The 26,599-nt window shown below is 39.2% G+C and overlaps 1 protein-coding gene across 1 annotated transcript; it reads left to right on the top strand.

The window, feature by feature from the left end:
- Positions 1–951: 951 nt before the first annotated feature.
- TAF7L (TATA-box binding protein associated factor 7 like) lies at positions 952–24,669 on the top strand. The gene is made up of 12 exons (XM_055121148.1): positions 952–1,017; positions 2,156–2,234; positions 4,541–4,674; positions 5,501–5,627; positions 6,019–6,074; positions 19,365–19,406; positions 20,502–20,574; positions 21,479–21,592; positions 22,015–22,251; positions 22,453–22,565; positions 24,434–24,493; positions 24,664–24,669. Exons 1-12 carry the CDS (start codon positions 952–954, stop codon positions 24,667–24,669), a joined length of 1,107 nt encoding a protein of 368 aa, XP_054977123.1.
- Positions 24,670–26,599: the final 1,930 nt, after the last annotated feature.

Consider the following 26,599-nt stretch of genomic DNA (forward strand, 5'->3'; position numbering starts at 1 on the left):
TCCTGACACCACAACTTGTCCCTGGACCCTGCTAGGGGACCTGAACACTGGGGCGGGAATTAGCCCTGAGCGCCACCCCCAAGCCATTTCAGAGCAGTTATTACTGATTTAGCATTAAAAGTCCAGCTGATTAATCCTATGAATCTGTTAAGGCAAGTGAAATACTGAAAAATTATTGAAATCATCATAAACAATTTCTGCCAGAAGTTTTGGTACGGGTTTTGGCCTTTCTCTTACAAGATTTCCTGCAGAGATCTGTATTTTTTAATTTGATAGCAACCACTGTGCTGATGAATTGTAGCCCTTTACCTGAGAATCTTAAGAATATCCTTAAAGTTACTTTGTTAAAACTCTTCATTTCTCTTCAGGCCATGACTATAGTCATTTAGTAACACCTTTGTGAGATACAACACTGATCACATGCTGAGTTTTTGGATCTGTTTTCTGATAATTCATTCCATTTGCCATTTTGTTGTAACAAGCAATATAAAGTACATTTGCGCCTGCCTTCTAAGGGACTGGCTGCGTGGTTAGGTGGGAAAATTGGGACATTGGTGGGTTGGGACATTGAAGGTCACACTGGTGGTGGAATTGTTGTTGTAACACTGGATGCCCGAAGGCCTGAAACAACTGTCTTATGAACTTTGTAAATCACGGTGTTTAAAATTTTAAAAACTTCATTTTTTATCATGAAATTTAAGATAATTTTGGTAAATAGTAATATTTTAGAAAGAAAATGATTTCACTTCTTGGGATATTCAAGTTGTGTCAAAGATATATGTATGCAAATATATACATATGTATAACATATATACATAGTTCGGTGGAAATTTTAAGAAAGACGTTAGTTTTAACCTGTTTTACCAGAAGTGGTCAGCAGAGGGAGTCAGAGGAGTTTTTTGGTGACAGCTGCTTTTTATTTTTTTTTTTCCATGAACTCAAAAACAAGTGATGGTTCAAACCCTGGACAACCCTCCATACGAACTGGAGAACCAGTTTATATTGCGTGTACCTTTGGTAAGAATCCCCTGTACCTCTGACTTGTATTCAGTGCATGAGTATAAGTTCTGCTTGGTTCTGTAGTATTTCTACTTAAAATACAGTAATAAAACGGAACCTTTGTTTCTCAGGAACCATGATCTATTAAACCATCTTAGTGTGTACTCTTTTATTTTTGGTTTTGGGATCACACCCGGCGATGCACAGGGGTTATTCCTGGCTCATGCACTCAGGAATTACTCCTGGCGATGCTGGGGGACCATATGGGATGCTGGGATTTGAACCCGGGTCGGCCACGTGCAAGGCAAACGCCCTACCCACTATGCTATTGCTCCAGCCCCTTAGTGTGTACTCTTTTAGCATGATTCTTTGTTTTGTCTATACCACCTACACTGTGGATTTACTTCCTGATATACACCTGTGACAATGATGAATTTGGTCACTTATCGTAGATTCATAGATAACAGCCATTCACTGGACAGCCAACATGAGACTCATGGTTGGGTTTCAGTCATACAATGTTCTAACACCAGTCCCTTCACCAGTGTACATTTCCCATCACCAATGTCCCCAGTTTCTCTCCTGTCCCCACCCACTCCTGCCTCTATGGCAGACACTTTTTTCTCTCTGGTTTATTCTCTTTCTCTCTCTCACTCTCTCTCTCTCATGCATGCTCGCCCTCCCCTCTCTTTCCTTTTGGGCCTTATGGTTTGCAATACAGACACTGAAAGGTTACCCGGTATATCCCTTTACTTACTTTCAACACTCAATTCCTGTCCAAAATGATAATTTCCATCTCTTGTCATACTGGTTTCTGCTCTATCCTAACTGCCCATTGCCCTGCAGATACTCTTGTGGCAAGCTTCCAACCATTGACCAGACCTTCTGGCAAGGTTTGGAAAGCTTAAGGGGCTGGAGAGGGAGTACAGCGGGTATGGTCCCCTGAGCACTGCAAGGAGTAATTCCTGAGTGAAGAGCCAGGAGTAACCCCTGAGCAACACTGAGTGTCATTCAAAATCAAACAAATAATAAAAATGAAAATAAATGTTTGAGGACATTAAGGTTTTATGCTAAGGGAAAACTGTTTCAGACATATCTGCTCTATTGTTTGCCAAGTAGACAATTGTCCTGATTTTTCAGTTTACCTCAATTTTAGGAATATGCCGATGCTGTAAAAAAGATAGCACATTCCAGAAATATCTCCACAAAATCTAAACTAAGAATTGACTTAACTCGTAAGTATTTAATATGCATTTACTATTTATAGGACTGTAATTTATTAAGGGATTACTATGTATTAGTAATTAGGCATTATACTAGATTTTCAAAAATGACAAAATATTTGACAACTTCCTTGATGGACTTAAAGACTTAAGTCATTTCTATCTCCTTTTTTTGGGGGTACTTAGACTGAAACCCAGGGTCTCAAACATGCATAGCATGCACTGTACCACTAAGCTAAAGCCCTGGCTGGCCCACTCCAATGTGTGTGTATATGTATGCTGCCTGTGCCTAAACCTAGGGAATCAAACATGTAAGGCATTTGTTCTACCATTGAACCACTTTCCTGGGCTGCAACTCATGTTTTAAGAGGAATGGAAATAAGATTTATGAAACTTGAGGTAATTGTCATAATGCACATAAAGAACTTGGGGTCAACTTTGGGGTTTTAATACGGAAGATTATCTTATACATACAAGCTTTGTGATTTTTAACTGCCCATAGAGAATGATATATGAACACACTGTTCTTTTTTTAAAACGGTGATATGTCTTTATCTCTTAAATAATATTTATGGAGCTAGAGAGATAGTAAAGAATTAAAGCACTTGCCTTGCTTGCAGCAGACCCCAGTTTGATCCTTGATAGTGCATATGGTACCTTGAGGACCACCAGGAGTGATCCTTGAGCACAAAGCCAGGAATAAGACTTAAACACTTTCAAGTGCATCTCTAAACAAAATCCATAAAGAAATTCAATATGTTCTTTAGTACAGAGAAGTATATAAGGAATATTAAAATTTGTCCATAGAAGACTGCTTCATGAACGGAGGGGAGACGGCAGATGGAATAGAAAAGGGATAACTGAGAAAATGATGGTTGGAGGAACCAGTTGGGATGAGAGATGCATGTTGAAAGTAGATAATGGACCAAACATGATGACCTCTCAGTGTCGGTGTTGCAAGCCATAATGCCCAAAAATAGAGAGAGATTATGGGGAATATTGTCTGCCATAGAGGCAGGGGGAGGGAGGGTGGGAAAGGGGGGTATACCCAAGATATTGGTGGTGGGGAATGTGCACTGGTGGAGGGATGGGAGTTTGATTATTGTGAGATTGTAACCAAAACATGAAAGCTTGTAACTATCTCACGGTGATTCAATAAAATTAAAAAATAAAATAAAATAAATTGGTCCATAGTCACCATTCCAGTAGTTGTTACTGAAAAAAAAAATTTAAGGTAGTAAATGCTCATGATTAGAAAATTCAAACAAGACAGAAATGTTCAAAAGAAGTGAAAATCTCCTTCATGGTGCTCAACCTCACTGTCTGTAGCACTATAGCACTGTCATCCCGTTGCTCATCAATTTGCTCGAGTGGGCACTAGTAACGTCTCCATTGTGAGACTTGTTGTTACTGTTTTTGGCATGTTGAATACGCCACGGGTAGCTTGCCAGGGTCTGCCATATGGGCAGGATACTCTCGGTAGCTTGTTGGGCTCTTTCAGAGGGACGGAGGAATCGAACCCGGGTCGACCTTGTGCAAGGCAAATGCCCTACCCGCTGTGCTATTGCTCCTCTCAGCCTCACTGCCAAAGATAAATAATAGTAACCTTTCCTCTTTGTGTTCCTTACAGACAAAATTCGAACCTTGAAAACAGTGATATGACTGAATGCTTCTAATCCTTCCTTCCTTCCTTCCTTCCTTCCTTCCTTCCTTCCTTCCTTCCTTCCTTCCTTCCTTCCTTCCTTCCTTCCTTCCTTCCTTCCTTCCTTCCCCAGCTGTGCTCAGGGCTTACTCCTGCCTCTGTGCTCCAGGCCAGCTCCTTACCTGCTCTGCTATTTCTTTGGCCCTGTAGTTTGACTTTAAAGACAATAATTAAACATTTACTGTTTTATCAGCATTTAGTTCACAGCCAAGAAACTTCCAAGAAACTTAGCTATGTTTGGTCATATGCATAATTTTGTCTTCTTTTCTCTGTGAACTGCATACACAACTTTAGCATTCTAAAAAATAGGTTTGTTTTATGGGAGAACTAGTTTGTTCCACATAAACCTTCATTATGTATACACAGGAGGCTTAAGAGTACACGGGGAGATAATACAGCAAGTAAAGTACTTGCTTTTCGTGTTGCCGATGTGGGTTTGATCTCCGTTACTCATATTGTCCCCTGAGCCTGCCAGGAGTGATCCCTGAGTGCAGAGCCAAGATTAACCCCTGAGCACTGTGGAATGTGTCTCCACAAAACAAAGCAAAACAAAAGATGAAACAGTACTATACATTAGGAAAATGTCACCTTTAATTTTATTTCTACTTTTCTTTAGCAGGTAGAAATTATGCAGCAGTTGAGATAGAAGATGTCTCACTAGCTGCTAGACTGGTTAATTTGCCTTGTATTATTGGAAGCTTCAAAACTTTAGATAGAAAAACGTTTTATAAAACAGCAGACATTTCTCAGGTATGTATATTACAGAGTTTTCATCTTCAAGCTCTCACATCCTTCAAAGACTTGCCTTTAGGGCTAGAGCGGTAGTGTAATGAGTTGTTTGGACTTTTTGCCTTGCAAGTGGCCAACCCAGGTTCTATCTCTAGCATCCCATATGGTCCCTTGAGCTCACCAGGAGTAATTCTTGAGTTCAGAGCCATGATTAAGTCTTAAGAGCTGCCAGGTGTGGTCCCAAAACAAAAGACTTGCCTTTGTCCTTTTTTTATTTTAGTGCTCCTTTCTACTTGGCATATAATTGCTGCTTATCATTTCTCATTTATAGATCAATTGCATAGGAATACAATGTTAAGTTTCAGTTTGGTGTTTGATTTATAACATTCACCGCTTTATTTTATCCAAACAGCATTTAGAGTTCCCTGTTTGCCTCTTACAGTGGCTTTCACTATTTGACACATAAACATCTGAGGTCTTCTGAACTTTCTTCTAAAGCATATGCTGTTAACTTATGTGTTTTGTATTGGTTCTTACTCATTATTTTTATGGTTATTTCTTGTTTCCTTTATAAAAAATGCTAAAGTATAACTGTTTTCAGCATAGTCCTTCTGCGATGGTAAGCACTTCAGCCTAAAATAAAATAAAAACCAACAAAATTCGGGTCCATATACAGACAGAGAGAGAATGAATATCAAAGCATGTAGCAATTAATTTTTCTGGAAATTCCAAGTAGCATTCTCTTTACCTTTATGTTCCAGGGTTTCTGGTGATAAGAATGATCATGATTTATGACTAGCCCTAAATTTATTTCCATATTCAACATCTTTGTCTGTGTTAAGTATAGATGCTTGTGTGCTCTGGTCAAGTTGATAACCACTGTTCTTCGGAAAAATCAGCTTCCTCTGATGATATGAAGGCAATCAGGAGAAATGAAAAGGTGAAACCAAAACGTTCTGCCTGGAAGCATGGCAGTAAGTCACCAGCTTATTCTGGCTGTCTCCATTATCTACAGAATCCCAATGACTTCTGAGCCATATTCTGTTACCACAATTAGGTGTTTGGTTCATTAGGCAGTCAGACACATTGTTTTATGGACACACCTGGTGGTTCTTTGGGACATGACTACTGACTCCAGGTTCAGGGTGTCACTCCCAATGGTGCCAGGGATCGAGCTTCATGCATGCAAGTATTTGCCCAGCCAGTTGAGCTATCTCTCCTCGGCCCTAAGCCAAACACTCTTAAGTGAACAAATGATGTTATGAACCATTTTCTTATAGAATCACCATTCTCTTTATCAGATTCCGATAAATATGTGACTACTACCGGTCACCTTTACATTTCACTATGTTCAATTTATTCTAGTTGCTCCACCACTTAAGAATGTCAGAAAGAGAAGGTTCCGAAAAATAAAGAAAAAGGTGAGATTCTCGGTATTTATGTGTCTATTGGTTGGTCTGGAAGAGGAAGTGGGAGGGAAAGAGAGCAGTTAATTGGGATTAATATGATCATTCATTACATGTTCAATAAACATAAATTTATTATTAGCAAAGTAAATCAGGAGCTGTGTGGTAGTAATTCGGAAGTGAATAAAAACTAACCTGACCCTTGTGGTTGTAGGAGAATTATATGACGTCTCATGAATTTGAAACTTTTACTAGTGTTTTTAGTTTTCGGTTTCAAGATAAAGGTTCCACTGTTGGTTTACTTTGTGTTTCTTGGTGGTGCTAGGAATTGGACCCAGGACCACAAACATGCAAGGTGAATGCTCTACCACTGAACAGCATGCCAGCCCTGCAAGATACAGTTCTAAAGTGAACCCATCCATAACCTGAGGACTGTAAATTGTGATTATAGTTCAAATTTCACCTTAGAATTGTAGAAACCATGGGCAAGCTACAAGAGTACTGGTTTATTTTGTTTGTTTTTTTTTCTTTCTTTTTTTAATTGAATCACCATGTGGAAAGTTACAAAGTTCTCAGGCTTATGTCTCAGTTATACAATATTCAAACACCCATCCCTTCACCAGTGCCCATATTCCACCACCAAAAACACCAGTATAACTCCTGGCCCCGCCCCCTCGCCCCCAACTGTATAACTGATGAATTTCGTTTCATTTTCTCTTTACCTTGATTACATTCCATATTTCAACATAAAACTCACTATTGTTGCTGGAGTTTCCCCCCAAGAAAGACAGCCCTACTACCAAGGAAGCATTTGATAATTAGTTTTTCATTGCTGAGAATGAAGAGATATGTAGCCCCACTGCTCCAAGTACATAACTCTTTTTTTTCTTTTCCCTTTTCCTTTTTTTTCCCTCATCCCCCTCTCAGCGCCTCATAGTATGGTGGACGCCACGCTGCATTTCTCCCGGAAAATGGGAAACAACCGGGAAAGAGGGATATTTCCTCTTCTCGGCGGGCGTGAGGCTGTTGCTTAGTTCAGTCTAGAGAAATAGCTGCTACTTTGATTACCTTCAATATTTCAACAAAAAACTCACTGTTATTATTTGGAGTTTCCCCCCAAAGTCAGACCTGCTAAAAAGGAACCATTTCACATTGCTGACAATTAAGACAAAACGGCTGACAAAACAGTTTTGGAATTCTGTATAAAGTTCAGGGAAAATTCTGCCAGAAATTGCATAGCCCAGCTCACAGTCCCAGTGCATTGCTGTAAGAAGCTGTGCTGGATGCCAAAATGTGTTAGAAGATCTCTGGAATCAGAGTCTTTAGGCGCTTGTTTGGTTTATTTTAAAAATTAAACTTAAATATTTTGGGGAAAGAATGGTAGATTTGCCTGCAGTTTTGAAAAAACGTTACAATGTGACAAAATTAATGCGAGAGGGTTGGGGAGATATTTCATGAGTTTTAGGGCACATCCCTTGGCTGTGCCTGACCAGAATTCAATCTCTAGTACGACATGACCTCTCAAGCACCACTGGGTGCAGGTCTGGGTGCTAAGAACACTGTCAGGGTGACGCTGGTGGCTCTCAGTACTCAACAAGCACTGAATTCTCAGGCAGTATCATTGAATTTCTGTCCTGGTTGGCTGATAGCCAAGAGTCGCCTCTCAATCCACTAAAAATAGACTTGGAAGGCCCCCCCAAAAATAAGTAAATAAGAGATGCTGTATACTCTTTACTCTTTTGTCACATTGTAACGTTTTTTTCAAAACTATAGTTCAATGGACACAAACCAAAAAAATGACATTATTACAGCTCACCAACCAATTTACAATTTTACAGTTTAGTTGTACTCCTGTGTATGTACACCATGTGTACACACTCATGTGTTTTTAGTTCTATGAAGCTTTATCCCATGTATATGTTCAGGTGTCTGCCTACATCCTTGTTTCCAGAACTGGGCAATGTGGCCTTTGGGGCTTGCTGAACCAATCCAGTGGCCTTGGGGATTGCTTTATATTTATTCTCTTTAAAAAAGTAGATTTACAGCTGGATGCTGAAGTTTATATTTATTTTCTGTAAAGGAGGCAATAAATCAGATAATTTTAGGACTCTGACACAGTTATTCGCTCCAGCTAGAGCAATAGTACAGCGAGTAGGGCGTTTGCCTTGCACGCAGCCTACCCGGGTTCGATTCCTCCACCACTCTCGGAGAGCCCAGCAAGCTACCGAGAGTATCTAACCTGAGTGGCAGAGCCTGGCAAGCTACCCGTGGTGTATTCGATATGCCAAAAACAGTAACAACAAGTCTCACAATGGAGACGTTACTGATGCCCACTCGAGCAAATCGATGAGCAATGGGATGACAGTGAAGATGATGACACAGTTAAGATACTGAAAATTTAAATCACTATAAGGATCCCTTGTATTGCTTTTTTATATAGTCATACTCACCGCTTTCCTACCCTACACCTCCGATCTCTAACTCTTGTCAATCATATATATATATATATTCTCTATATCTTTGTCATTTTGAGGATGTCATAAATGGAATCATATAATATATAATTTAACACTGACCCTTTTTTACACTTAACATAATTCCTTAAGATCTATGAAAGTTTTCTTTTTTTTTGATTTTTTCAGTCACACCCAGTGATGCTCAAGGGTTACTCCAGGCACTGTGCTCAGGAGTTACCTCTGGCAGTGCTTGGAGGACCATGTTGGATGCTGGGGATTGAACACAGGTCGACCACATCCAAGGCAAATGCCGTACTTGCTGTACTATCGTTCCACCCCACTGTGAAAGTTTTTCTACATATCAGTAGTACTTTCCTTTTTGTAGCTGAGTAGTATTCCTTGTTATGAATATACCACAGCTTAACTTTTCACCCATTGAAAGGCATCTGGGTTGTTTCTAGTTTGGGGTTATTATAATAACTATTTATAATAATATAAATTATTATATTAAGAAAACAGTTAATACAATATAATAGAAAATAAAATATTAATACAATATATTAATAATATATAATAATAAATTAATTATGAATATAATGTATTAATTATATTAATATATCAACACAATATAATATTAATTATATTATAATTATTATATTAAGTCATTGTATTTATTATCATAACTATTTATAATAATAGTTATTATAATAACTATTTTATTATTTATAATAATAAATCTTTGAGAAACTTTTTTGTTTTGGGGGCCAACCCAGTGGTGCTCCAGGATTACTGGCTTACTCCGCACTCTGAGAGGCTCAAGTGACCATATCAGGTGCTAGGGATTGAATCTGGTCAGCCACCTACAAGACAAGTGCTTTACCAGCTCTAGTATCTCTCCAGCTCTACTGAGCATGATTTTTTCGTGAATCTATGTAATTATTTCTTTTGGATAAATGATGAGGAATGCAATTTTTAGTTCATATCACAATTGCATATTTGGTTTTTATAAGACAATTACCATGCTCTTTTCTAGAGGGATTGTACCATTTTTCATTCCCACCAGCAGTATATGTGGGATCTGATTGTTAGTTCTAATTTCTCTAGATCCTTACCAGCTTTGTGTCATCACTATTATTTTTTAAAATTAGCCATTATTTTTTTTTTAAATTTATTTATTTTTAATTAGAGAATCACCGTGAGGGTACAGTTACAGATTTATACACTTTTGTGCTTATACTTCCCTCATACAAAGTTCGGGAACCCATCCCTTCACCAGTGCCCATTCTCCACCACCCGTAAACCCAGTGTCCCTCCCACCCTCCCCAATCCCATCTCCCCCCCACCCCACCCTGCCACTGTTAGCCATTATTTTTGATGTGACTAATCTCACTCTGATCTTAGTTTGTATTTCTCTTACGGCTAATGATATTGAACATCTTCTCATGTACTTGTTTCCCATCTATACATAGATATATTATACTATGCACTTTTTTTTTTGCTTTTTGGGTCACACCCAGCGATACACAGGGGTTACTCCAGGCTCTTGCACTCAGAAATTACTCATTTCGGTACTCAGGGGACCATATGGGATGCTGGGAATCAAACCCAGGTTGGCTGCGTGCAAGGCAAATGACCTACCCGCTGTGCTATCACTCCAGCCCCACTATTCACTTTAATGACATGTTTTCCATGACATTTTGACTATTTTCTCCCCCCCACACTATTAAAAGTGAGTTTGTCGTTACTTTACAAACTATGGAATTTCAAGGGCATACAGTAATACCTCTGTATGTGTATAGGTTTCTCTGCACCAACCACCAAGCTCCAGTGCTGCCCCACAATTTATATGGCCCCTCTAACCATGGCTTGGAGGCAAGCCATCCCTCTTTCCTTCTGGTAACAATTATAATTTTCACCAAGTCTAGACTTGTTTTTTGCAAGTTCCCTTGATTTAGTTATGTCTATCTATCTAGTGAAACAATTTAGTTATTCTTTAATTTGCTTACTTATTTCATTTAGCATAACTACCTCAAGATCCAACATTTTTCACAAGGCATTGTCACTGTCACTGTCATCCCGTTGCTCATCGATTTGCTCGAGCAGGCACCAGTAACGTCTCTCATTGAGACTTATTGTTACTGTTTTTGGCATATCCAATATGCACGGGTAGCTTGCCAGGCTCTGCCTCTCGGGCTCGATACTCTTGGTAGCTTGCCGGGCTCTCCGAGAGGGGCGGAGGAATCGAACATGGGTTGGCCGCGTGAAAGGCGAAAGCCCAACCGTTGTGCTATCGCTCCAGCCCTTCACAAGGCACAATTTTATAATTTTTAAAGGTAGAGTAATATTTTATTCAGTATATATACCACAGCTTCTTTAACTGTCATCTGTTAATGGGCATTTAGGTTGGTTTTGCATTTTGGTTATTGTAAATAATGCTGTTTTGAACTTAGCAATGTGGATATCTTTTCTTTTTCCTACTGTTACTGAGGTACTGGATTAAGGTAAAATTAACAATATTGTTAATTACACTTATTTTGCATACATTATTCCAACACCATACCATCACCACAATGTCTGCTCCTCTCCACCAGTGACCCAAGGGCTTCCCAAATAACCTCCTCCCATGTAAGCTCAATTCTATAGACAAAAATCTTCAGTTCTGATTATTTTGGTCATCTATTCCCTTACATTGTTTCTTTATATCCCATATATTAGTGATCTTTTAATTTTTTAATTGAATCACTGTGAGACCTTTACAAAGCTGTTCATGATTAGATTTCAGTCATACAGTATTCCAACACCCATCCTTCCGTTAATGCACATTTCCAGCACCAGTGTCCCAAGGTTCCCTCCCATGACCCCCCACCCCCACCCCTGCCTGCCTCTATGGCAGGTCCTCCTCCTCTTTCTCTTTCTCTTCCTCTTCCTCCTCCTCTTCTCCTTCCTCTTCCTCCTCCTCTTCCTCTCCCTCTTCCTCTTCTTCTTCTCCTCCTCCTCCTCCTTCTTCCTCTTTCTCCTTCTTCTTCTTCCTCTTCTTCTTCTTCTTCCTCTTCTTCCTCTTCTTCTTCTTCTTCTTCTTCTTCTTCTTCTTCTTCTTCTTCTTCTTCCTTCTTCCTTCCTTCTATTCTTTCCTCTCCTGCTTCTCCTCCTCTTCCTTGTTTTCTATTTCCTTCTCCTTCTAAAACTTGTCCATTTTCTTCTCCTCCTACTTCTCCTTTCTCCTCCTCTATAAGCCCCTCCTCCTCCTCGTCTTCTTCTGTTTCTTCTTTTTATGCCTCCTATCTTCCTCCTCCTCCTCCTCCTCCTCCTCCTCTTCTTCTTCTTCTTCTTCTTCTTCTTCTTCTTCTTCTTCTTCTTCTTCTTCTTCTTCTTCTTCTTCTTCTTCTTCTTCTTCTTCTTCTTCTTCGTCTTCTTCTTCATCTTCTTCTTTGTCTTCGTCTTCTTCTTGTGGTTTGCAATATTAATACTAAAAGTTAATCAAGAATTTCCCTTTGCCAAAAAATAAAGAATATAAAGAATATCCCTTTACCTACTTTTAACCCTCAGATCTTGTCCTGCATGATCATTCCCAGCTATTATTTTATACTGTTCTCTATCTTATCTACCCTCAGCCCCACACACTTTTGTGGTTAGTTCCAACCATTGACCAGTCCTCCTAACCCCTGTTTTCCTTAGCCATGAGATATTAGTCATCTACTATATGTGTTTTTATACACCACAAATGAATGCAGTCATTCTCTATTTGTCCCTCTCCTTCTGACTCATTTCATAAATGGTCTTTTTTAATTGTGGAGATAGTGATAGACATCTACACACATATAGCTGACTAAAGCTAAACTCATGAAATTCCACAAAATTAAAAATTAATGACAATTTGATGATGACTTTTTAAAAAAATCTATGCTTCTCTTTTTATTTGTACATAAATTAAAAATGGTATGTATAATTTTATGTTAATACGTTAAAATTTACATGAATTAGGGGCCAGAGGGATAGTATGGTGGGTAGAGCCCTTGCACACGGCTGACCCCGATTTTTTCCTTGACACCCTGTATATGGTTTGCTGAGCCTTCTAGGTGTGATCTCTGAACACAGAGCCAGGAGTAAGCCTCAAGCACAGCCAAATATGGGACCCCCCAAAATTAATTAAACAAGTAAAATTTACATGAAATAGATAAATCCTTCAAGTGTACACTATAGTGACAGTGAGGACAGGAGAATTAAGAAAAATTTAAGGGAAAATCTGAATAGAGTCATAAAGGAATAAAAACATATTTTATCCTAAAAAGGGAATATTGGATTCATGTTATAAAATAGTGACTGCTTAAGTATATGCATTAATAATAGCTTGTAATAAAAATCTCTATGGGTGGGGCTGGAGTGATAGCATAGCGGGTAGGGTGTTTGCCTTGCATGTGGCCGACCCGGGTTCGATTCCCAGCATCCCATATGGTCCCCTGAGCACCGCCAGGAGTAATTCCTGAGTGCAGAGTAACCCCTGAGCATCGCCAGGTGTGACCCCAAAACAAAACAAAACAAAACAAAATTCTATGGGTGTAGTACAATCATCTCAATAAATGTAGCACATTCAATATATATGACACATTAATTATTGAAAAAGTATAAAAAGTATAAAAGTATATAAAATTTTATATAAGTATAAAATATTAGCAAACTAAGATTAAACAAACCTTTCTTAGTCTAGAAAGACAACCATAAGCCTCACGAGTGAATGCCATACTCAGTGTCAAAGTGCTGAGAAGTTTATCTTGTCTTTTTAAAAAATTCATTTTTTTCTTTTTGGTTTACACCCAGCGGTGCTCAGGGACACAGGAATTACCCCTGGCGGTGCTCAGGGGACTATATGGAATGCTGGGAATCGAACCCGGGTTGGCTGCATGTAAGGCAAAGGCCTTACCTGCTGTGATATTGCTCCAGCTCCTTAAAAAACTCTTTTAATGTTTCTTGCAAAAGTGGTTTTAAGGCTATAGATTCCCTACATTTTTGCCTATCTATGAAGTTCTGTATAGTTCCTTCAAATCTGAATGATAATCTAGCTGTATAGTATTGTTGCTGTAGTGTTCATTTCGTTGAGTTTTTGTATTATATCTCTCCATTCTTTTCTGGCTTATTGGGTCTCATTTGATAGATTCACTTTGAGTCTATGGGCTTTTCTTTTTTTTTTTTTTTTTGCTTTTTATGGGTCACACCTGGCGATGCACAGGGGTTATTCCTGGCTCTGCACTCAGGAATTGCTCCTGGCTGTGCTCAGGGGACCATATGGGATGCTGGGAATCGAACCCGGGTCGGCCGCGTGCAAGGCAAACGCCCTACCCGCTGTGCTATTGCTCCAGCCCCTGGGCTTTTCTTTTTATATAAGTTATTTCAGTTCCTTATTTTTGTCTTGGGCCACACCCATCTGTGCTCAGGGCTTGTTCCCTCTAGCTGTGTAGAGCCTCCTCTTTTTAAAAAATTCATTCTTTTTTTTTTAAATTAACTTTTTTGGTTTTTTTAAGTTCTTTTTCTCTTTTTTTCCTTCTTCTAAACTTTTTTCTTTCCTTTTAGATCTCTTTCCAAATTAGTGTATTTATATACTTTGAATTAATACAAAAATGCGGGGGGCAGGGTTTGCTGGGTAATAGTATAATGGTTAGGTTGCATGCCTGGCAAGCCCTGGATCCAGTTTCAATTCCTGGCACCACACAGTCCCCTGAGTGTAGCCCTAGAGACTCCCCCAGGTATGACTGGCGTGGCCCTGGATGTCCCCAGCACCAGCAGAATGGCTCAATTATCCCTGGCACAGCAGGGTCCAATCAGCATCACATCTTCAAGCCTTTGTGCTGAACTGGCACCTAATAAATCACTGGTGGGGTTCCCTGACTTCCTTGAGCACCACTTGGGAGACCATCACCGCCAAAACATAAGCCAAGCAGTGATAGTTCTGGATCATACAGTAGCACTTGTAGCACTGTATCATTGTCATCCTGTTGTTCACTGATTTGCTCGAGCGGGCACCAGTAACATCGCCATTGTGAGACTTGTTGTTACTGTTTTTGGAATATTGAATATGCCACAGGTAGCCTGCCAGGCTCTGCCGTGCGGGCAGGATACTCTTGGTAGCTTGCCGGGCTCTCCGAGAGGATGAAGGAATTGAACTCGGGTCGGTCGCGTGCAAAGCAAACGCCTTACCCACTGTGCTATTTGGGGAAGGATTATTCCTATCGTTTTTCCATAGAGATTGCATCCAATTACTTTCCCGCCAATAGTGAGCAGAGTTCCTTTTGGTTTCACATCTTTGCCAGCATTTTTTGTTTTCAATGTTTTTGTTTTGTTTTTAGGCCACACCTGGCAGTGCTCAGGGCTTACTCCTGGCTCATAGCTCAGGGATCACTCACGGTGGACTCCAGAGATCATATGGAGTGCCAGAGATCAAACCCAGGTTGACTGCATGCAAGACAAATGCTCTACTCACTGTACTATCACTCTGGCCCCTGAGAAAATTTTTGGTCATTTTAAAAAATAATAACTCATTCTCACAGGTTTAAGATGATATCTAGTGTGGCTTTGCTTTGAATTTTCTCAATAATAAGTGATACTGAACACTTTTACATGTGTGGGCCATCTGCATATCTTCTTTGAAGAAGTGTCCTGTAACACTGTAGCATTGTCGTCCAGTTGTTCATCGATTTGCTGGAGTGGGCACCAGTAACGTCTCTATTGTGAGACTTGTTATTACTGTTTTTGGCACATTGAATATGCTACGGTAGCTTGCCAGGCTCTGCGGTGCAGGCTGGATACTCTTGGTAGCTTACCAGGCTCTCCGAGAGGGACAAAGGAATCAAACCCAGGTTGGGTGTGTACGAGGCAAATGCCCTACCCGCTGTGCTATCACTCCACCCCTATTCAAGTTTTTTGTCCGTATTTTGGACTGGATTCTTTGCTTTTTGTTGATAATTGTGTTAATTTCTTTTTGTGGGGGCTTCTAAGCTGTTTTTTGGGGTGGGGCCCAGGACCTTCCTATTGATTCTCAGCCAGCCAAGTGTAGTTTATGCTACAGCCTGAGGATAAAGTGCTACTATTGCCTGTGTTGCCTCAGATTACCAAGGTAATCCTGGTGGTGCTTAGGGGCCACTAGGCCTATACCCAGTGGTGCATGAAAGGCCATATGGTTTAAGGGATTGAACCTGAATTGGGTGCATGACAGGCATGAGTCTTCTTTAATTAAAAAAATTAGACAACAGTAATTTAGAAAGTTATTGATAGTTGAGTTTTTTTCTTAAAATTAAAAAAAATTTTATTAGTGAATCACTGTGAGATAAAGTTATAGACTTTCATGCTTGCGTTTCAGTCATACAGAGATCGAGTACCCATCCCTCCACCAGTGCCCATTCTCTACCACCAATGGTCCTAGCATCCTTCCCACCACCCCCACCCTGTCCCTTCCACCTCACACCGCCTCTGTGGCAGCAAGGCATTCCCTTTTGCTCTCTCTCTCCTTTTGGGTGTTGTGGTTTGCTATAGAGGTATTAAGTAGGCATCATGTCCAGTCTATAGTCTATTTTCAGCCCGTATCTCCCACTCATAGCAGGCCTACCTAGCACCATTTGCTTGGTTGTTCCTTCTCTATCTGAGCTGCTTTTCCCCCCAGCATGTGAGGCCAGCTTCCAAGCTGTAAAGTAATCCTCCTGGTACTTATCTCTACAGTTCTTGGGTGTTAGTCTCCCATTCTGTTACTTTATATTCCACAAATGAGTGCAATCTTTCTATGTCTCTCCCTCTCTTTCTGATTCATTTCACTTAACATGATACTTTCCATGTTGCTCCACCTATTGCAAATTTCATGACTTCATCTTTTCTAACAGCTGCATAGTATTCCATTGTGCAGATGTACCAAAGTTTCTTTAACCAGTCATCTCTTCTCGGGCACTAGGGTTTTTTCCAGATTCTGTCTATTCTAAAACAGTGCTGCAATGAACATGTAGGTGCAGATGTTATTTCTACTACGCTTTTTTGCATCTCCGGGTTATATTCCCAGAAGTGGTATTGCTGGGTCAAATGGGAGCTCAATTTATAATTTTTTGAGAAGTGTACACACTGTTTTCCAAAAGGGCTGAATCAGTCGGAATTCCCACCAGCAGTGAAGGAGAGTCCCTTTCTCCCCACATCCCTGCCAACACTGGTCACTTTTGTTCTTTTGGATGTGGGCCAGTCTCTTTGGTGTGAGATGGTATCTCCCTGATGATTAGTGATGAGGAACATTTTTTCATGTGTCTTATAGCCATTCAGATTTCTTCCTTGAGAAAGTTTCTGTTCATTTCATCACCTCATTTTCTGATGGGATTGGATGTTTTCTTCTTGTGGAGTTCAACCAGTGCCTTGTAAATCCTTGATATCAACCCCTTATCAGATGGGTATTGCGTGAATATCATTTCACATTTGGTCGACTGTCTTTGTATTCTGGTCACTGTATCTTTTGAGGTGCAGAAGCTTCTCAGTTTAAGTTAGTCCCATTTGTTTATCTCTTTTTCTACTTGCCTGGTCAGTGGCGAGTCATCTTTGAAAATACTTGTACCTTCAATGTCGTGGAGGGTTTTGCCGACCTTGTCTTCAATGTACCTTATGGATTCTGGTCTGATATTGAGGTCTTAATCCATTTTGATCTGACTTTTGTGCAGGGTGTTAGGTATAGGTCTGAGCCCATTTTTTTTTTGCATGTAGCTGTCCAGTGTTGCCAGCACCATTTGTTAAAGAGGCTTTTCTTGCTCCACTTCACATTTCTTCCTCCTTTATCAAAAATTAGATGGTCATATATTTGAGGGTGTGTGTAAGGATATTCTACACTGTTCATTAGTCTGATGCTCTGCTTTTGTTCCAGTACCATGCAGTTTTAATTATTACCGCTTTGTAGTAGAGTTTAAGGTTGGGGAAGATGATGCCTCCCATCTTCCCCCCCCCCAAAATAGCTTCAGCTATTCGTGGGGAGTTGTTGTTCCATATGAATTTCAGGAGTGTTTGGTCCACTTCCTTGAAGAATGTCATGGGTATCCTTATAGGGATCGCATTGAATCTGTATAATGCTTTGGTGAGTATTGCCATTTTGATAATGTTAATTCTCCCAATCCATGAGCAGGGGATGTGTTTCCATTTCCTCATGTCCTCTCTTATTTTTTGAAGTAACGTTTTTGTAATTTTCTCTGTACAGGTCCTTCACCTGAGTTTTAGGCATATAACACCAATCCCACGACCAGTGATAAATTCCCTCCACCAGGGTTCCCAGACTCCCTCCTCCCCCTTGTGCTCCTCCTGCCACCTTGAGAGACACATTTCAAAGTTCAGTGGTTGGAGCTTAGATCTTATGTTTTCAGTACTTTTAAGTCTGTGCTTTGGATATATAGCTGTACCACTCTCCCCCATCACAGTCACAACTAAAGCCCTGCCCCCGTGTTACCCCATTACTTCTTTTTTCTTCTTCCTTGTCCCCTTGATTTCTTTCCTCTCTGTCCTTCTCCTCCCTGTACTCTTGGATCTAGGGTGATCTAGGCATTCCCCTTTCCTACATTACACTTCCTTGTCCAGTTATGAGTCTTAATCCCTGTTCTGTTTTCTAGGTGCAAGATATGTGAATTCACTGAGTGTTTTGGATATCCATTCCTTGACACATGTGTGTTCAAATATTGTCTCTCAATTTCTAGGCTGTCTTTTTGATGGTAGTTTCTTTTTCTGTGAATAAACTTAAAATGTCTGTACTCTCACTTATTTATTCTTGTTTTTGTTTGCCTTGTTCATGGAGTCCCCAAATACATGTTGAGGACCTAGAGTGTACCATCTGTTTTTTTTCTTATATATTTTATGGCGTCATAATATGTCCAAATCTTGAGACCATTTCCTGTTAATTTCTGTGTATGGTATTAAATCATGATCTATTTAATAGATCTGTCTGTCCAGTTTTTATAGCACTGTTTATTGAAGAGATGTTCCTTTTTCTGTTGTATAAACTTGACTCCTTTATCATAGATTAAAGGCCCATGTATATGTGAATTTATTTTTGGCTTTTAAACCATTTTATAAATGAATTGTTTTTGACTGTTGATATTTGAGAGCTTTTGTGATTCTAAGTACTAGTCTTCTATCAGACATATGTCTTGCAAATATTTTCTCTGTCCTCAGCTTGTTTTGTCATCTTCGCAGTGTTTTTCAAAGAGCAAAAGGTTTTGTTCGTTTGATAAGGTCCAGTTTATTGATTTTTTTACCCCTTATTGCTATTGCTATTACTTTTTGTATTAGTTTAAGAACTTTTTGTCTACCCCATATCCTCTAAAAGTTTTGCTTTTTTGTGTGTGGAGGGAGTGGGTTGTTCCACACCTGAAGTACTTAAGGGTTATTTCTTATCTGTGCTCAAGAGTGATTCCTGGGGGTACTCAGGGGACCATATGTGATACCAGTGCCTTCCCTCCTGTACTGTTTTTCTGGCCATATAAAAATAACTTTTGAAATCAGGAAAACTGCTTGTTCACACTTCATTTTCCCTTGTCATGATTGTTTTAGACATTTGACAGCTGTATTGTTCCATATAAAATTTTGAATACATTTGTCTGTTTATAAAAGACCTTGTAAATTCTGATAGGAATCACATTAAATTAATTGGGGAGTAGTTGAAAGTTTACTGTGTTGAGGCTTGAAATATAAACTGTAGCATAAAGACTCATATTGACTTTTATACTATAGTCAACAGCATTTATTGAGTGTCTATTAAATAAAAAGCTATGTTATGAGTAAGTTTTAGAACTCTGAGTTTTAAGGGAGCATGGCAATCTTAACATAACCTTATTTATTGTGTTTTAATTCATAGGACTTGGATTTAAAAGATATCGAAGAATTGAGCTTAACTGAGGTATAGCAATCACAATCTGACTTATTGTTTATTCATAGTATGTTCATATATCATTAATTTAAAACAAAACAAAACCCAAAAAATTAAATAATAAATTTTGCCTTCAAGTTTTATTTATTATATATACTCTCTACTCCCATATACAATCAATCCTTTTTACTGCAAAATTAATTCATTGTTTATTATCTAGTAAAGTCCTAGAGGAAAAGGTAGAATTTGGCCTATTACCCTGTGTATTAAAATCCACTTCTCCCTTCTGATTTTTATTTTTAAAATAATTTGTTGGAAGACATTATTCACTTTACCAGCAGTTGTTTGCAATTGTTTATTCTCACTCAGAATTCTAACTTCTATTTATGGCATGATAAATTGGTTACTGTGGAATTAGATTTAAGGGGGAACATGCAGCTAATATCCAATTTTTACAGGAAATCAACTTATAATAATGATATGTAAAGTGAAATAAAATTGGGAATTTGGATTTTTAAACCAAATTACCTCTAAATAACAAATGAGAAATTATAGTGTTTTACTAAATAGGGGCAAGACAAGTAATAACTGAAACATAATGGTTGTACCTCTGAGAAGTGTCTTCTTTATTTATTTAAAATTTTTTATTAGTGAATCACCGTGAGGTACAGTTACAGACTTACAAACTTTCGTGCTTGCATTTCAGTCATACAGTGGTCGAGTACCCATCCCTCCACCAGTGCCCATTTTCTACCACCAGTGGTCCCAGCCTCCCTCCCACTACCCCCACCCCGTCCCCTCCACCCCACCCAGACTCTGTGGCAGGGCATTCCCTTTTGCTGACTGAGAAGTGTCTTAATATAGAGTAGCAGATTTAAAAGATTAAATTTCTCAATTAATTTCATTGATTTGGGAAAAATAATATTACTATACAAAATTCTTGACCACACACCCTTAGTAAATGCTGCTCCATAAATAGCAGTACTTAAAATAGGAATTTGGTTGGGTAAATATCTAAAGAAGCTAGTTATTTGACTTCATTTGTATGGAGGAAAAGGGCATTCCTGCAAAACATAAGGATATTAAATGAAATAACTGGTATTTCACTCCACCCCCTTGGTTCAGTTCATTGACTGTCCCGAAGTGGAAAAGGAAGTGAAAAGACTGCTGAGTTCAGATGCTGAAGCTATCAGAGCTCGTATCCTTTTATACTAAATATTTCTTCTGTAGCCTGTTCTCTTGCCTATTTACTTGCCTATTTACTTACTTCACTTCTGGTATTTATGTCTGGTATTTATGTGTTGGTTTTGATATGTAGAACTTAAGATTTGTGAAAACTTAACTTAATCCTGTAATGGATTGATTATACTGAATTACTTTTGTAATTCAGTGTAAGGCACCTCTCTGCGTTATGAATCAAAATACAAAAGGCTTGAGGTTGGACTAAATTCAATAGTACTTTCAGCTGAAGAGCTTTCCCCTTAAAAATATAACTCTTCCTTTCTTTCTGTTTTAATTTTATTTTTGGATTTGGGATCATACCCAGCTGTTCTCAGTGCTTACTCCTGTCTCTGTGCTCAGAGATCACTCCTGACTATGCTTGGGGGACCATATGTGGTGCTGCGGATTGAACTTGGGGTGGCCATGTGCAAGGAAAATACCCTACCCACTGTGCTATCTCTCCAGCTGTTCTTTCTGTATTTTTCTTTAATTTTTTTTAATTTTAGTGACTTACTGTTTGATGCATACAACATTTCAGCACCACAACTTCCACCTGAGTGTTGCCACTAGCCCCCCACCATGGAAAACTCAGTTCTTTTTGGGGGCCTACACGTGCAGTTGCTCAGAACTTACTCTTTGCTCTGCTCTCAATCCTGGAAGTACTCAGGGGACCATATGGGGTACTGGGGGTCAAACTCATGTCCCCAAGTGCTTTACCTGCTGTACTATTGCTCTGGCCCCAACTAAACTCAGTTCTATAGACCAGTTCTCAGGTTCTGTTGCCTTAGGCCATTTGTTTTTCCGTTACTATGTTTCTTTATATTCCACATAGAAGAGAGATCATTCTGGACTTTATTTTCCTTGACTGTTCTGTCTTTCAGGATGGAAAGTCATTGGTGAAGATAACGCTATAGAAATAGAAAGTCAAGGTTTTATTAGAGGCTTTGGGATAGCCCAAGGGAAATGTGACTATAGGAAGGACCATATCTCATCAGGTACATTTGTAAAGATGCAGCAGGAGTTTCAGAGAGGACACTTGTTTGACAGTGTGAGACCCAGTCTCCATAGACACACGGGCCAAAGGGAAAGGATGATTTTGCTCTTCATTTCACTTATTCGTACCTCAGTGTTTTAGGAGTTTTATACTGGTGTTCTAATTTCCCATCTGTCCTCACTGTAGTAAATTCCTGTGGCCCTTAGCCCACAGTAAATGTTTTGATGATTGAATATATAAATGAATATTAAAGCCTTTTGCATTTCTTGTTTTCTGAAGAAATTAATATTCCTACCAAAAATTATTTTCTGAATTCAATGATTGCTTAGTGAATTTGAGGAAATGAGTATAATTAGCAGCTGGAGTGGATGTTATTTGAAAAGCTTCAGATAGTTTCAATTTCCTCTTGTTTAAAATCAATAGAACGTGACATCCTTCGGGAGATGTTCAATGGTTCTAACAGTGGCAGTGATGAGGAGATGGAGATAGAGGATGAAGAGGATTATGATGATTGCTATAGTTATGTGGAAGAGGAAGAAGAGGAATATGATGAAGATGATGAAGATGAGGATGATGATTGTGAAGATCTGGAAAGGGATCTGCAGGCCAAGATAAATGAATTTAAACGGTGTGGGGCAAAGGAAGGATCCAGTTCAATGGGTAAGTTAGTGGGAAAAAACCCAACAGATGGTAAAGAGAGGGTGGCAGATATAGAGACTGACTTGTAATATTAGATGCATTAAATGCAAGACTAAGTTTGGAAAATTAATACTCAGCTACATAGTAGTGTTTTAATTGATTTGGATCTCAGTCTACTAGTTTTGGTTTTCTTTATATATGTAAACTTTCTATTTCTGTTAGTTGTGCAAATTCAGAAGCAGATTCATTATCTGGAGTGCAAACTCCAAGAGATTCAGAACAAAGAACAAAGACAAAAGCATCTCATTATGAAAGTAGAAAGCCTGGTGCTCAAGGTAAATTCTTGTTTACTGGTATAAAGTTACTTTGATATCTTTAAAAACTCCATCACTGTGTTTCCACTCATCTCATTTCTGTGGCAGTCATACTCATTTATGAATCCGAACAACCTCTTAGAAATCCCAAGTAGAAGATGAAATAATCATATTTTCTTTTCTCTAAGTAATTTTGCTTACATTTTTATATAAACATCATTTGGAAGGAAATAAGAGCCTTGAAATGATTGCCATTATTGTTTCAGAGAGATAGTACAGGGGGTAAGACTTGGCCTTGTATTCAGCCAACTGGTTTGATCTTTGACAGCACATATGGTTCCAGAGCACTGCTGGGGTCACTCTTGAGCACAGAGCTTAGAATAACCCGTGAGCACTGCCACCCTCCAGTTGCCAGTATTGAGCATCAACTGTGTGAGTGGCCCATAAAGAGCTATTTTACTTTAGCACTGTAGCAGTGTCATCCCGTTGTTTATCAATTTGCTCAAGCCGGCACCAGTAACGTCTCTACTGTGAGACTCGTTACTATTTTTGGCATATTGAATTGGCCACAGGTAGCTTGCCAGGTTCTGCCATGAGGGCGGGATACGCTTGGTAGCTTGCCAGGCTCTCCGAGAGGGACAGAAGAATTGAACCCAGGTCTCCCTACACACCGTCAAGCTATTTTACATGTAATTTAATTTATCCATATATCCCTAAAAATATACTGTTACTGCTCTATTTTATAGATCAGGAATTGAAATACAGAGAAGTTAAGTAACTTGTCAAGTATCACAGTAAGTGGTAGGTCATAGCTTGAAACCTGTTGTTATTATAATATGTATTTACCGCAGTGAATGAGTATTAATGAGATTCATTTAAAATTTTTGTGATGCATGCTATACCTGCTTAGATTATTGTTCTTTAGAATAGTTGAGATAAGACATGTGGATACATCCTATTACAAATATGTGATATTGTTATGATTATTCAATGCAATACTTAGAAATAGTAATTTTTTTCCAAGTCCAATAAAATAGAGGCATAAACACCAAATATCAAGCCATAGTTTTGGTTAATTGGTAGAAATTGGTGCTCAGGAGTACACTGGTGTGGACCAGTGATTCCCAGCAAAACAGGACACTAGTTCAATACTAGGTCCCACGATGAGATGCTGCTGGGGCCCTGCGTGCTGGAGATACCTGAGTTACCCTGGGGGTGCTGGAGGCCTCCAGAGCCATCCCCGGTAAGATTAGGAAACCTCTAGGTCTGCACCTGGTCATTCTTGGGGGAACATGTGGTACCAGGAGTCAAGCCTGGGTCCACATATGTTAGGCAGGTGCCCTAATCACTGTACTTTCTTTAAATCCTTCCAGCCAGATTTTTAAATAGACCATAGTCATAGGTCGTCTAAAATTTTGTAGAAAATGAGAACATAAAAGGATTCCAACTATTTGGGGCAGGTAAAAAGCTATGACATAGAAAGTCAAGTCACCCTATAGCTACATGGTACAGTTTTTGTATTATAAATTCTTCAACAAGAGTGCTATTTTGTTATGACTAACTTATTTTCTTCTTAAAAAAGAAGACAAGAGGTAGGGGTTTGGGGTCACACAGTAAATCCTGTGGTGCTCAGGATTTACTCTTGGTTCTGTCCTCAGGGTTCATTTCTGGTAGTGCTTGGGGGAATGATATGTGGTGCTGGGGTAGTGCGGGGAGGAATAAAGTGGGGCTGGATGTATGCAAGGGAAGTGCCTTATTTCCCTGCACTATGTTCTCCTGCCCCTGACTGAATTTTCTTACTTGCCAAATTATTTTCCAAATTCTTTCCTCTCTTGGTTCTCTTGCTCTTTGTGATTTCGTATTCATCAGCCATATAATTTGTTTTCCAGACTCACTTACAATCTGTGCTGAAACAGCTTCAGTGGGAGGAAGAACAAAAAACTGAGCAGGTGAGAAATAGATTTTCAAGTAAGACAGAAACCTTTTGATAGAAAGGTTTTTGATAAAACTTTGACACTAAGTTTTTTAATGCAAACTTTTTGAGTACAAACTTTTTTCTTTTGATACAAAGAAGCTCCCACTTCACCACCAATTTAATTTCTGGCTGTTCCTTTTGCAGAAATAGTAATGGCCAGATATTCTAAATGAGTGTAACAGGTTGGTACAAGGTGTTTGTGAAAATTCTCACATTTAGAAAATAATGAAAGCCTATTAAGCCAAAAGCATTGACTATGCATATGTTGTTGAATAAGATACGTTTATTAATTGTCCTCATGGAGATAATTAACAGGGAGAGTGACAGTAAATAAATTATCATATAACCATGAAGCTGAGTATAATGGTGAAGAAGTGTTATTAGGGATGAAAAGTGCTATTTGGTTAATGAGAATTCTGAATTAAAGTTCAGAACTGATGGATAAATTGAGGTAAAGAGGGGATAATATGCACATGAATACCACCATTAACAATATTATAAATCACAGTACGTCAATAGAACGTACTTTTAAAAAACTATGATTTAAGGTATATATTTAAGGATGGGGGATGAAGAGCCTATTGGATCGAGCATATGTTAGGGTCCACATTAGCAAAGAACAACTCTCTGAGTATTAAAAGCAAGGGACCAAAACTGGAGAAGACAGACCTAATAATATATGGTTGCTTATCAGCTACTGAAAAGGAGTATTGGTTTCCCTCTTAAGTGTAGTGTGTGAAGCCCTTAAAGAATTTTAAGCAGAGGAGTCAGTCTTAATTTAATTTTTTTTAAAAAATCATGCTGGTTTCTGAAAAATAGATTGTAGAAAGGCAAGACTACAGGCCAAGGCCAGTTAGCTGACTGAGTGGTAGTCTAATATGAGATGATGAAAAAACCTTCATTAAGATAGTTGCGGGGCTGGAGTGATAGCACAGCGGGTAGGGCGTTTGCCTTGCATGCGGCCGACCCGGGTTCGAATCCCAGCATCCCATATGGTTCCCTGAGCACCGCCAGGGGAGATTCCTGAGTACATGAGCCAGGAGTGACCCCTGTGCATCGCTGGGTGTGACCCAAAAAGCAAAAAAAAAAAAAAGATAGTTGCAATGAAAGTACACACACACACACACACACACACACATATATATATATATATATATATATATATATACTGAAATAATTTCTTTTTTGATTACAATTTTTGGATTATAACTTTTTTTAATTATAAGAATTTTTAAAATTATAACACTATGATTTACCAAGTGGTTCGTAATGTAGTTGTTGCAGGAATTAAACATTCCAACACCAATCCCATTACCAGTGTGATCTTCCCTCTATCAGTGCCCTTAGTTTCTTACCCACCACCCCAGCCTGCTCCTCTGTAGTCACAAATTTACTTCGTTCCAACCCAAAGGTAAATGAAATTACCAAAACTTGGATCAATAAGTGTCAATTTGTGATCATTGTTATATATCACGATCGTGTTACTAAATTCATTGTCTGAGGATCTTCTGTGCTGGTTAGTGCTAGTTGAGCCTTCCGTGTTATTGTTTGGGCTCATTGAGCTTGGGGGTCTTCTCTGCAACTTGCCCATCAGATTTGCTGTGGTCCTACTGGGCTGACATTGGCGGTGCATGCACAGCCACGCACTTCAGAAGCTATAGATCTGGAACAAATTGGTGGCTTGGTAGTTTAATGAGGTCCAGTCATAGAGCTGGGCCATTTTTCTGTCAGAGGGTGTCAGGTGTAGTTGTGGGCTGCTGTTCCCAGAGTTCTCAGCCCAGACCAGTCTACTTGGAAAGATTCAGTGGCCTTATGTTATTTTGGAGCTTAGCTGAGGAGCTGGGCTGCTTCTCTGCTGGTAAGAAAGCGGGTGTTGGCGGGGCTGCTGGATTTCCTGTTCGGGGGAGACTCGGCCTGCCCCATTCTGAGAGTACCCAGAGTTTTCAGCCTATAGACTCCTGCGACCTGGGGAGATTCAGCTGCTTCTTGTTCTTTCTGAGAATGAAATAATTTTTTTTAAATAAAGGCTGTATTGGGACTTAACTCACATACCCAACTTTACCCATTTGTACTATACCAT

The sequence above is a fragment of the Sorex araneus genome, chromosome X (genome assembly GCF_027595985.1).
Source record: "Sorex araneus isolate mSorAra2 chromosome X, mSorAra2.pri, whole genome shotgun sequence".
In the NCBI taxonomy this organism is placed as follows: domain Eukaryota; kingdom Metazoa; phylum Chordata; class Mammalia; order Eulipotyphla; family Soricidae; genus Sorex; species Sorex araneus.

Excerpts from the sequence above, each read along its gene's own strand:
- TAF7L (XM_055121148.1), top strand. The coding sequence starts at position 952 with ATGGTTCAAACCCTGGACAACCCTCCATACGAACTGGAGAACCAGTTT. Across the intron at positions 5,628-6,018 it reads TTCTGCCTGGAAGCATGGCA|TTGCTCCACCACTTAAGAAT; the intron begins GTAAGTCACCAG and ends AATTTATTCTAG. Across the intron at positions 21,593-22,014 it reads GAAGGACCATATCTCATCAG|AACGTGACATCCTTCGGGAG; the intron begins GTACATTTGTAA and ends TAAAATCAATAG.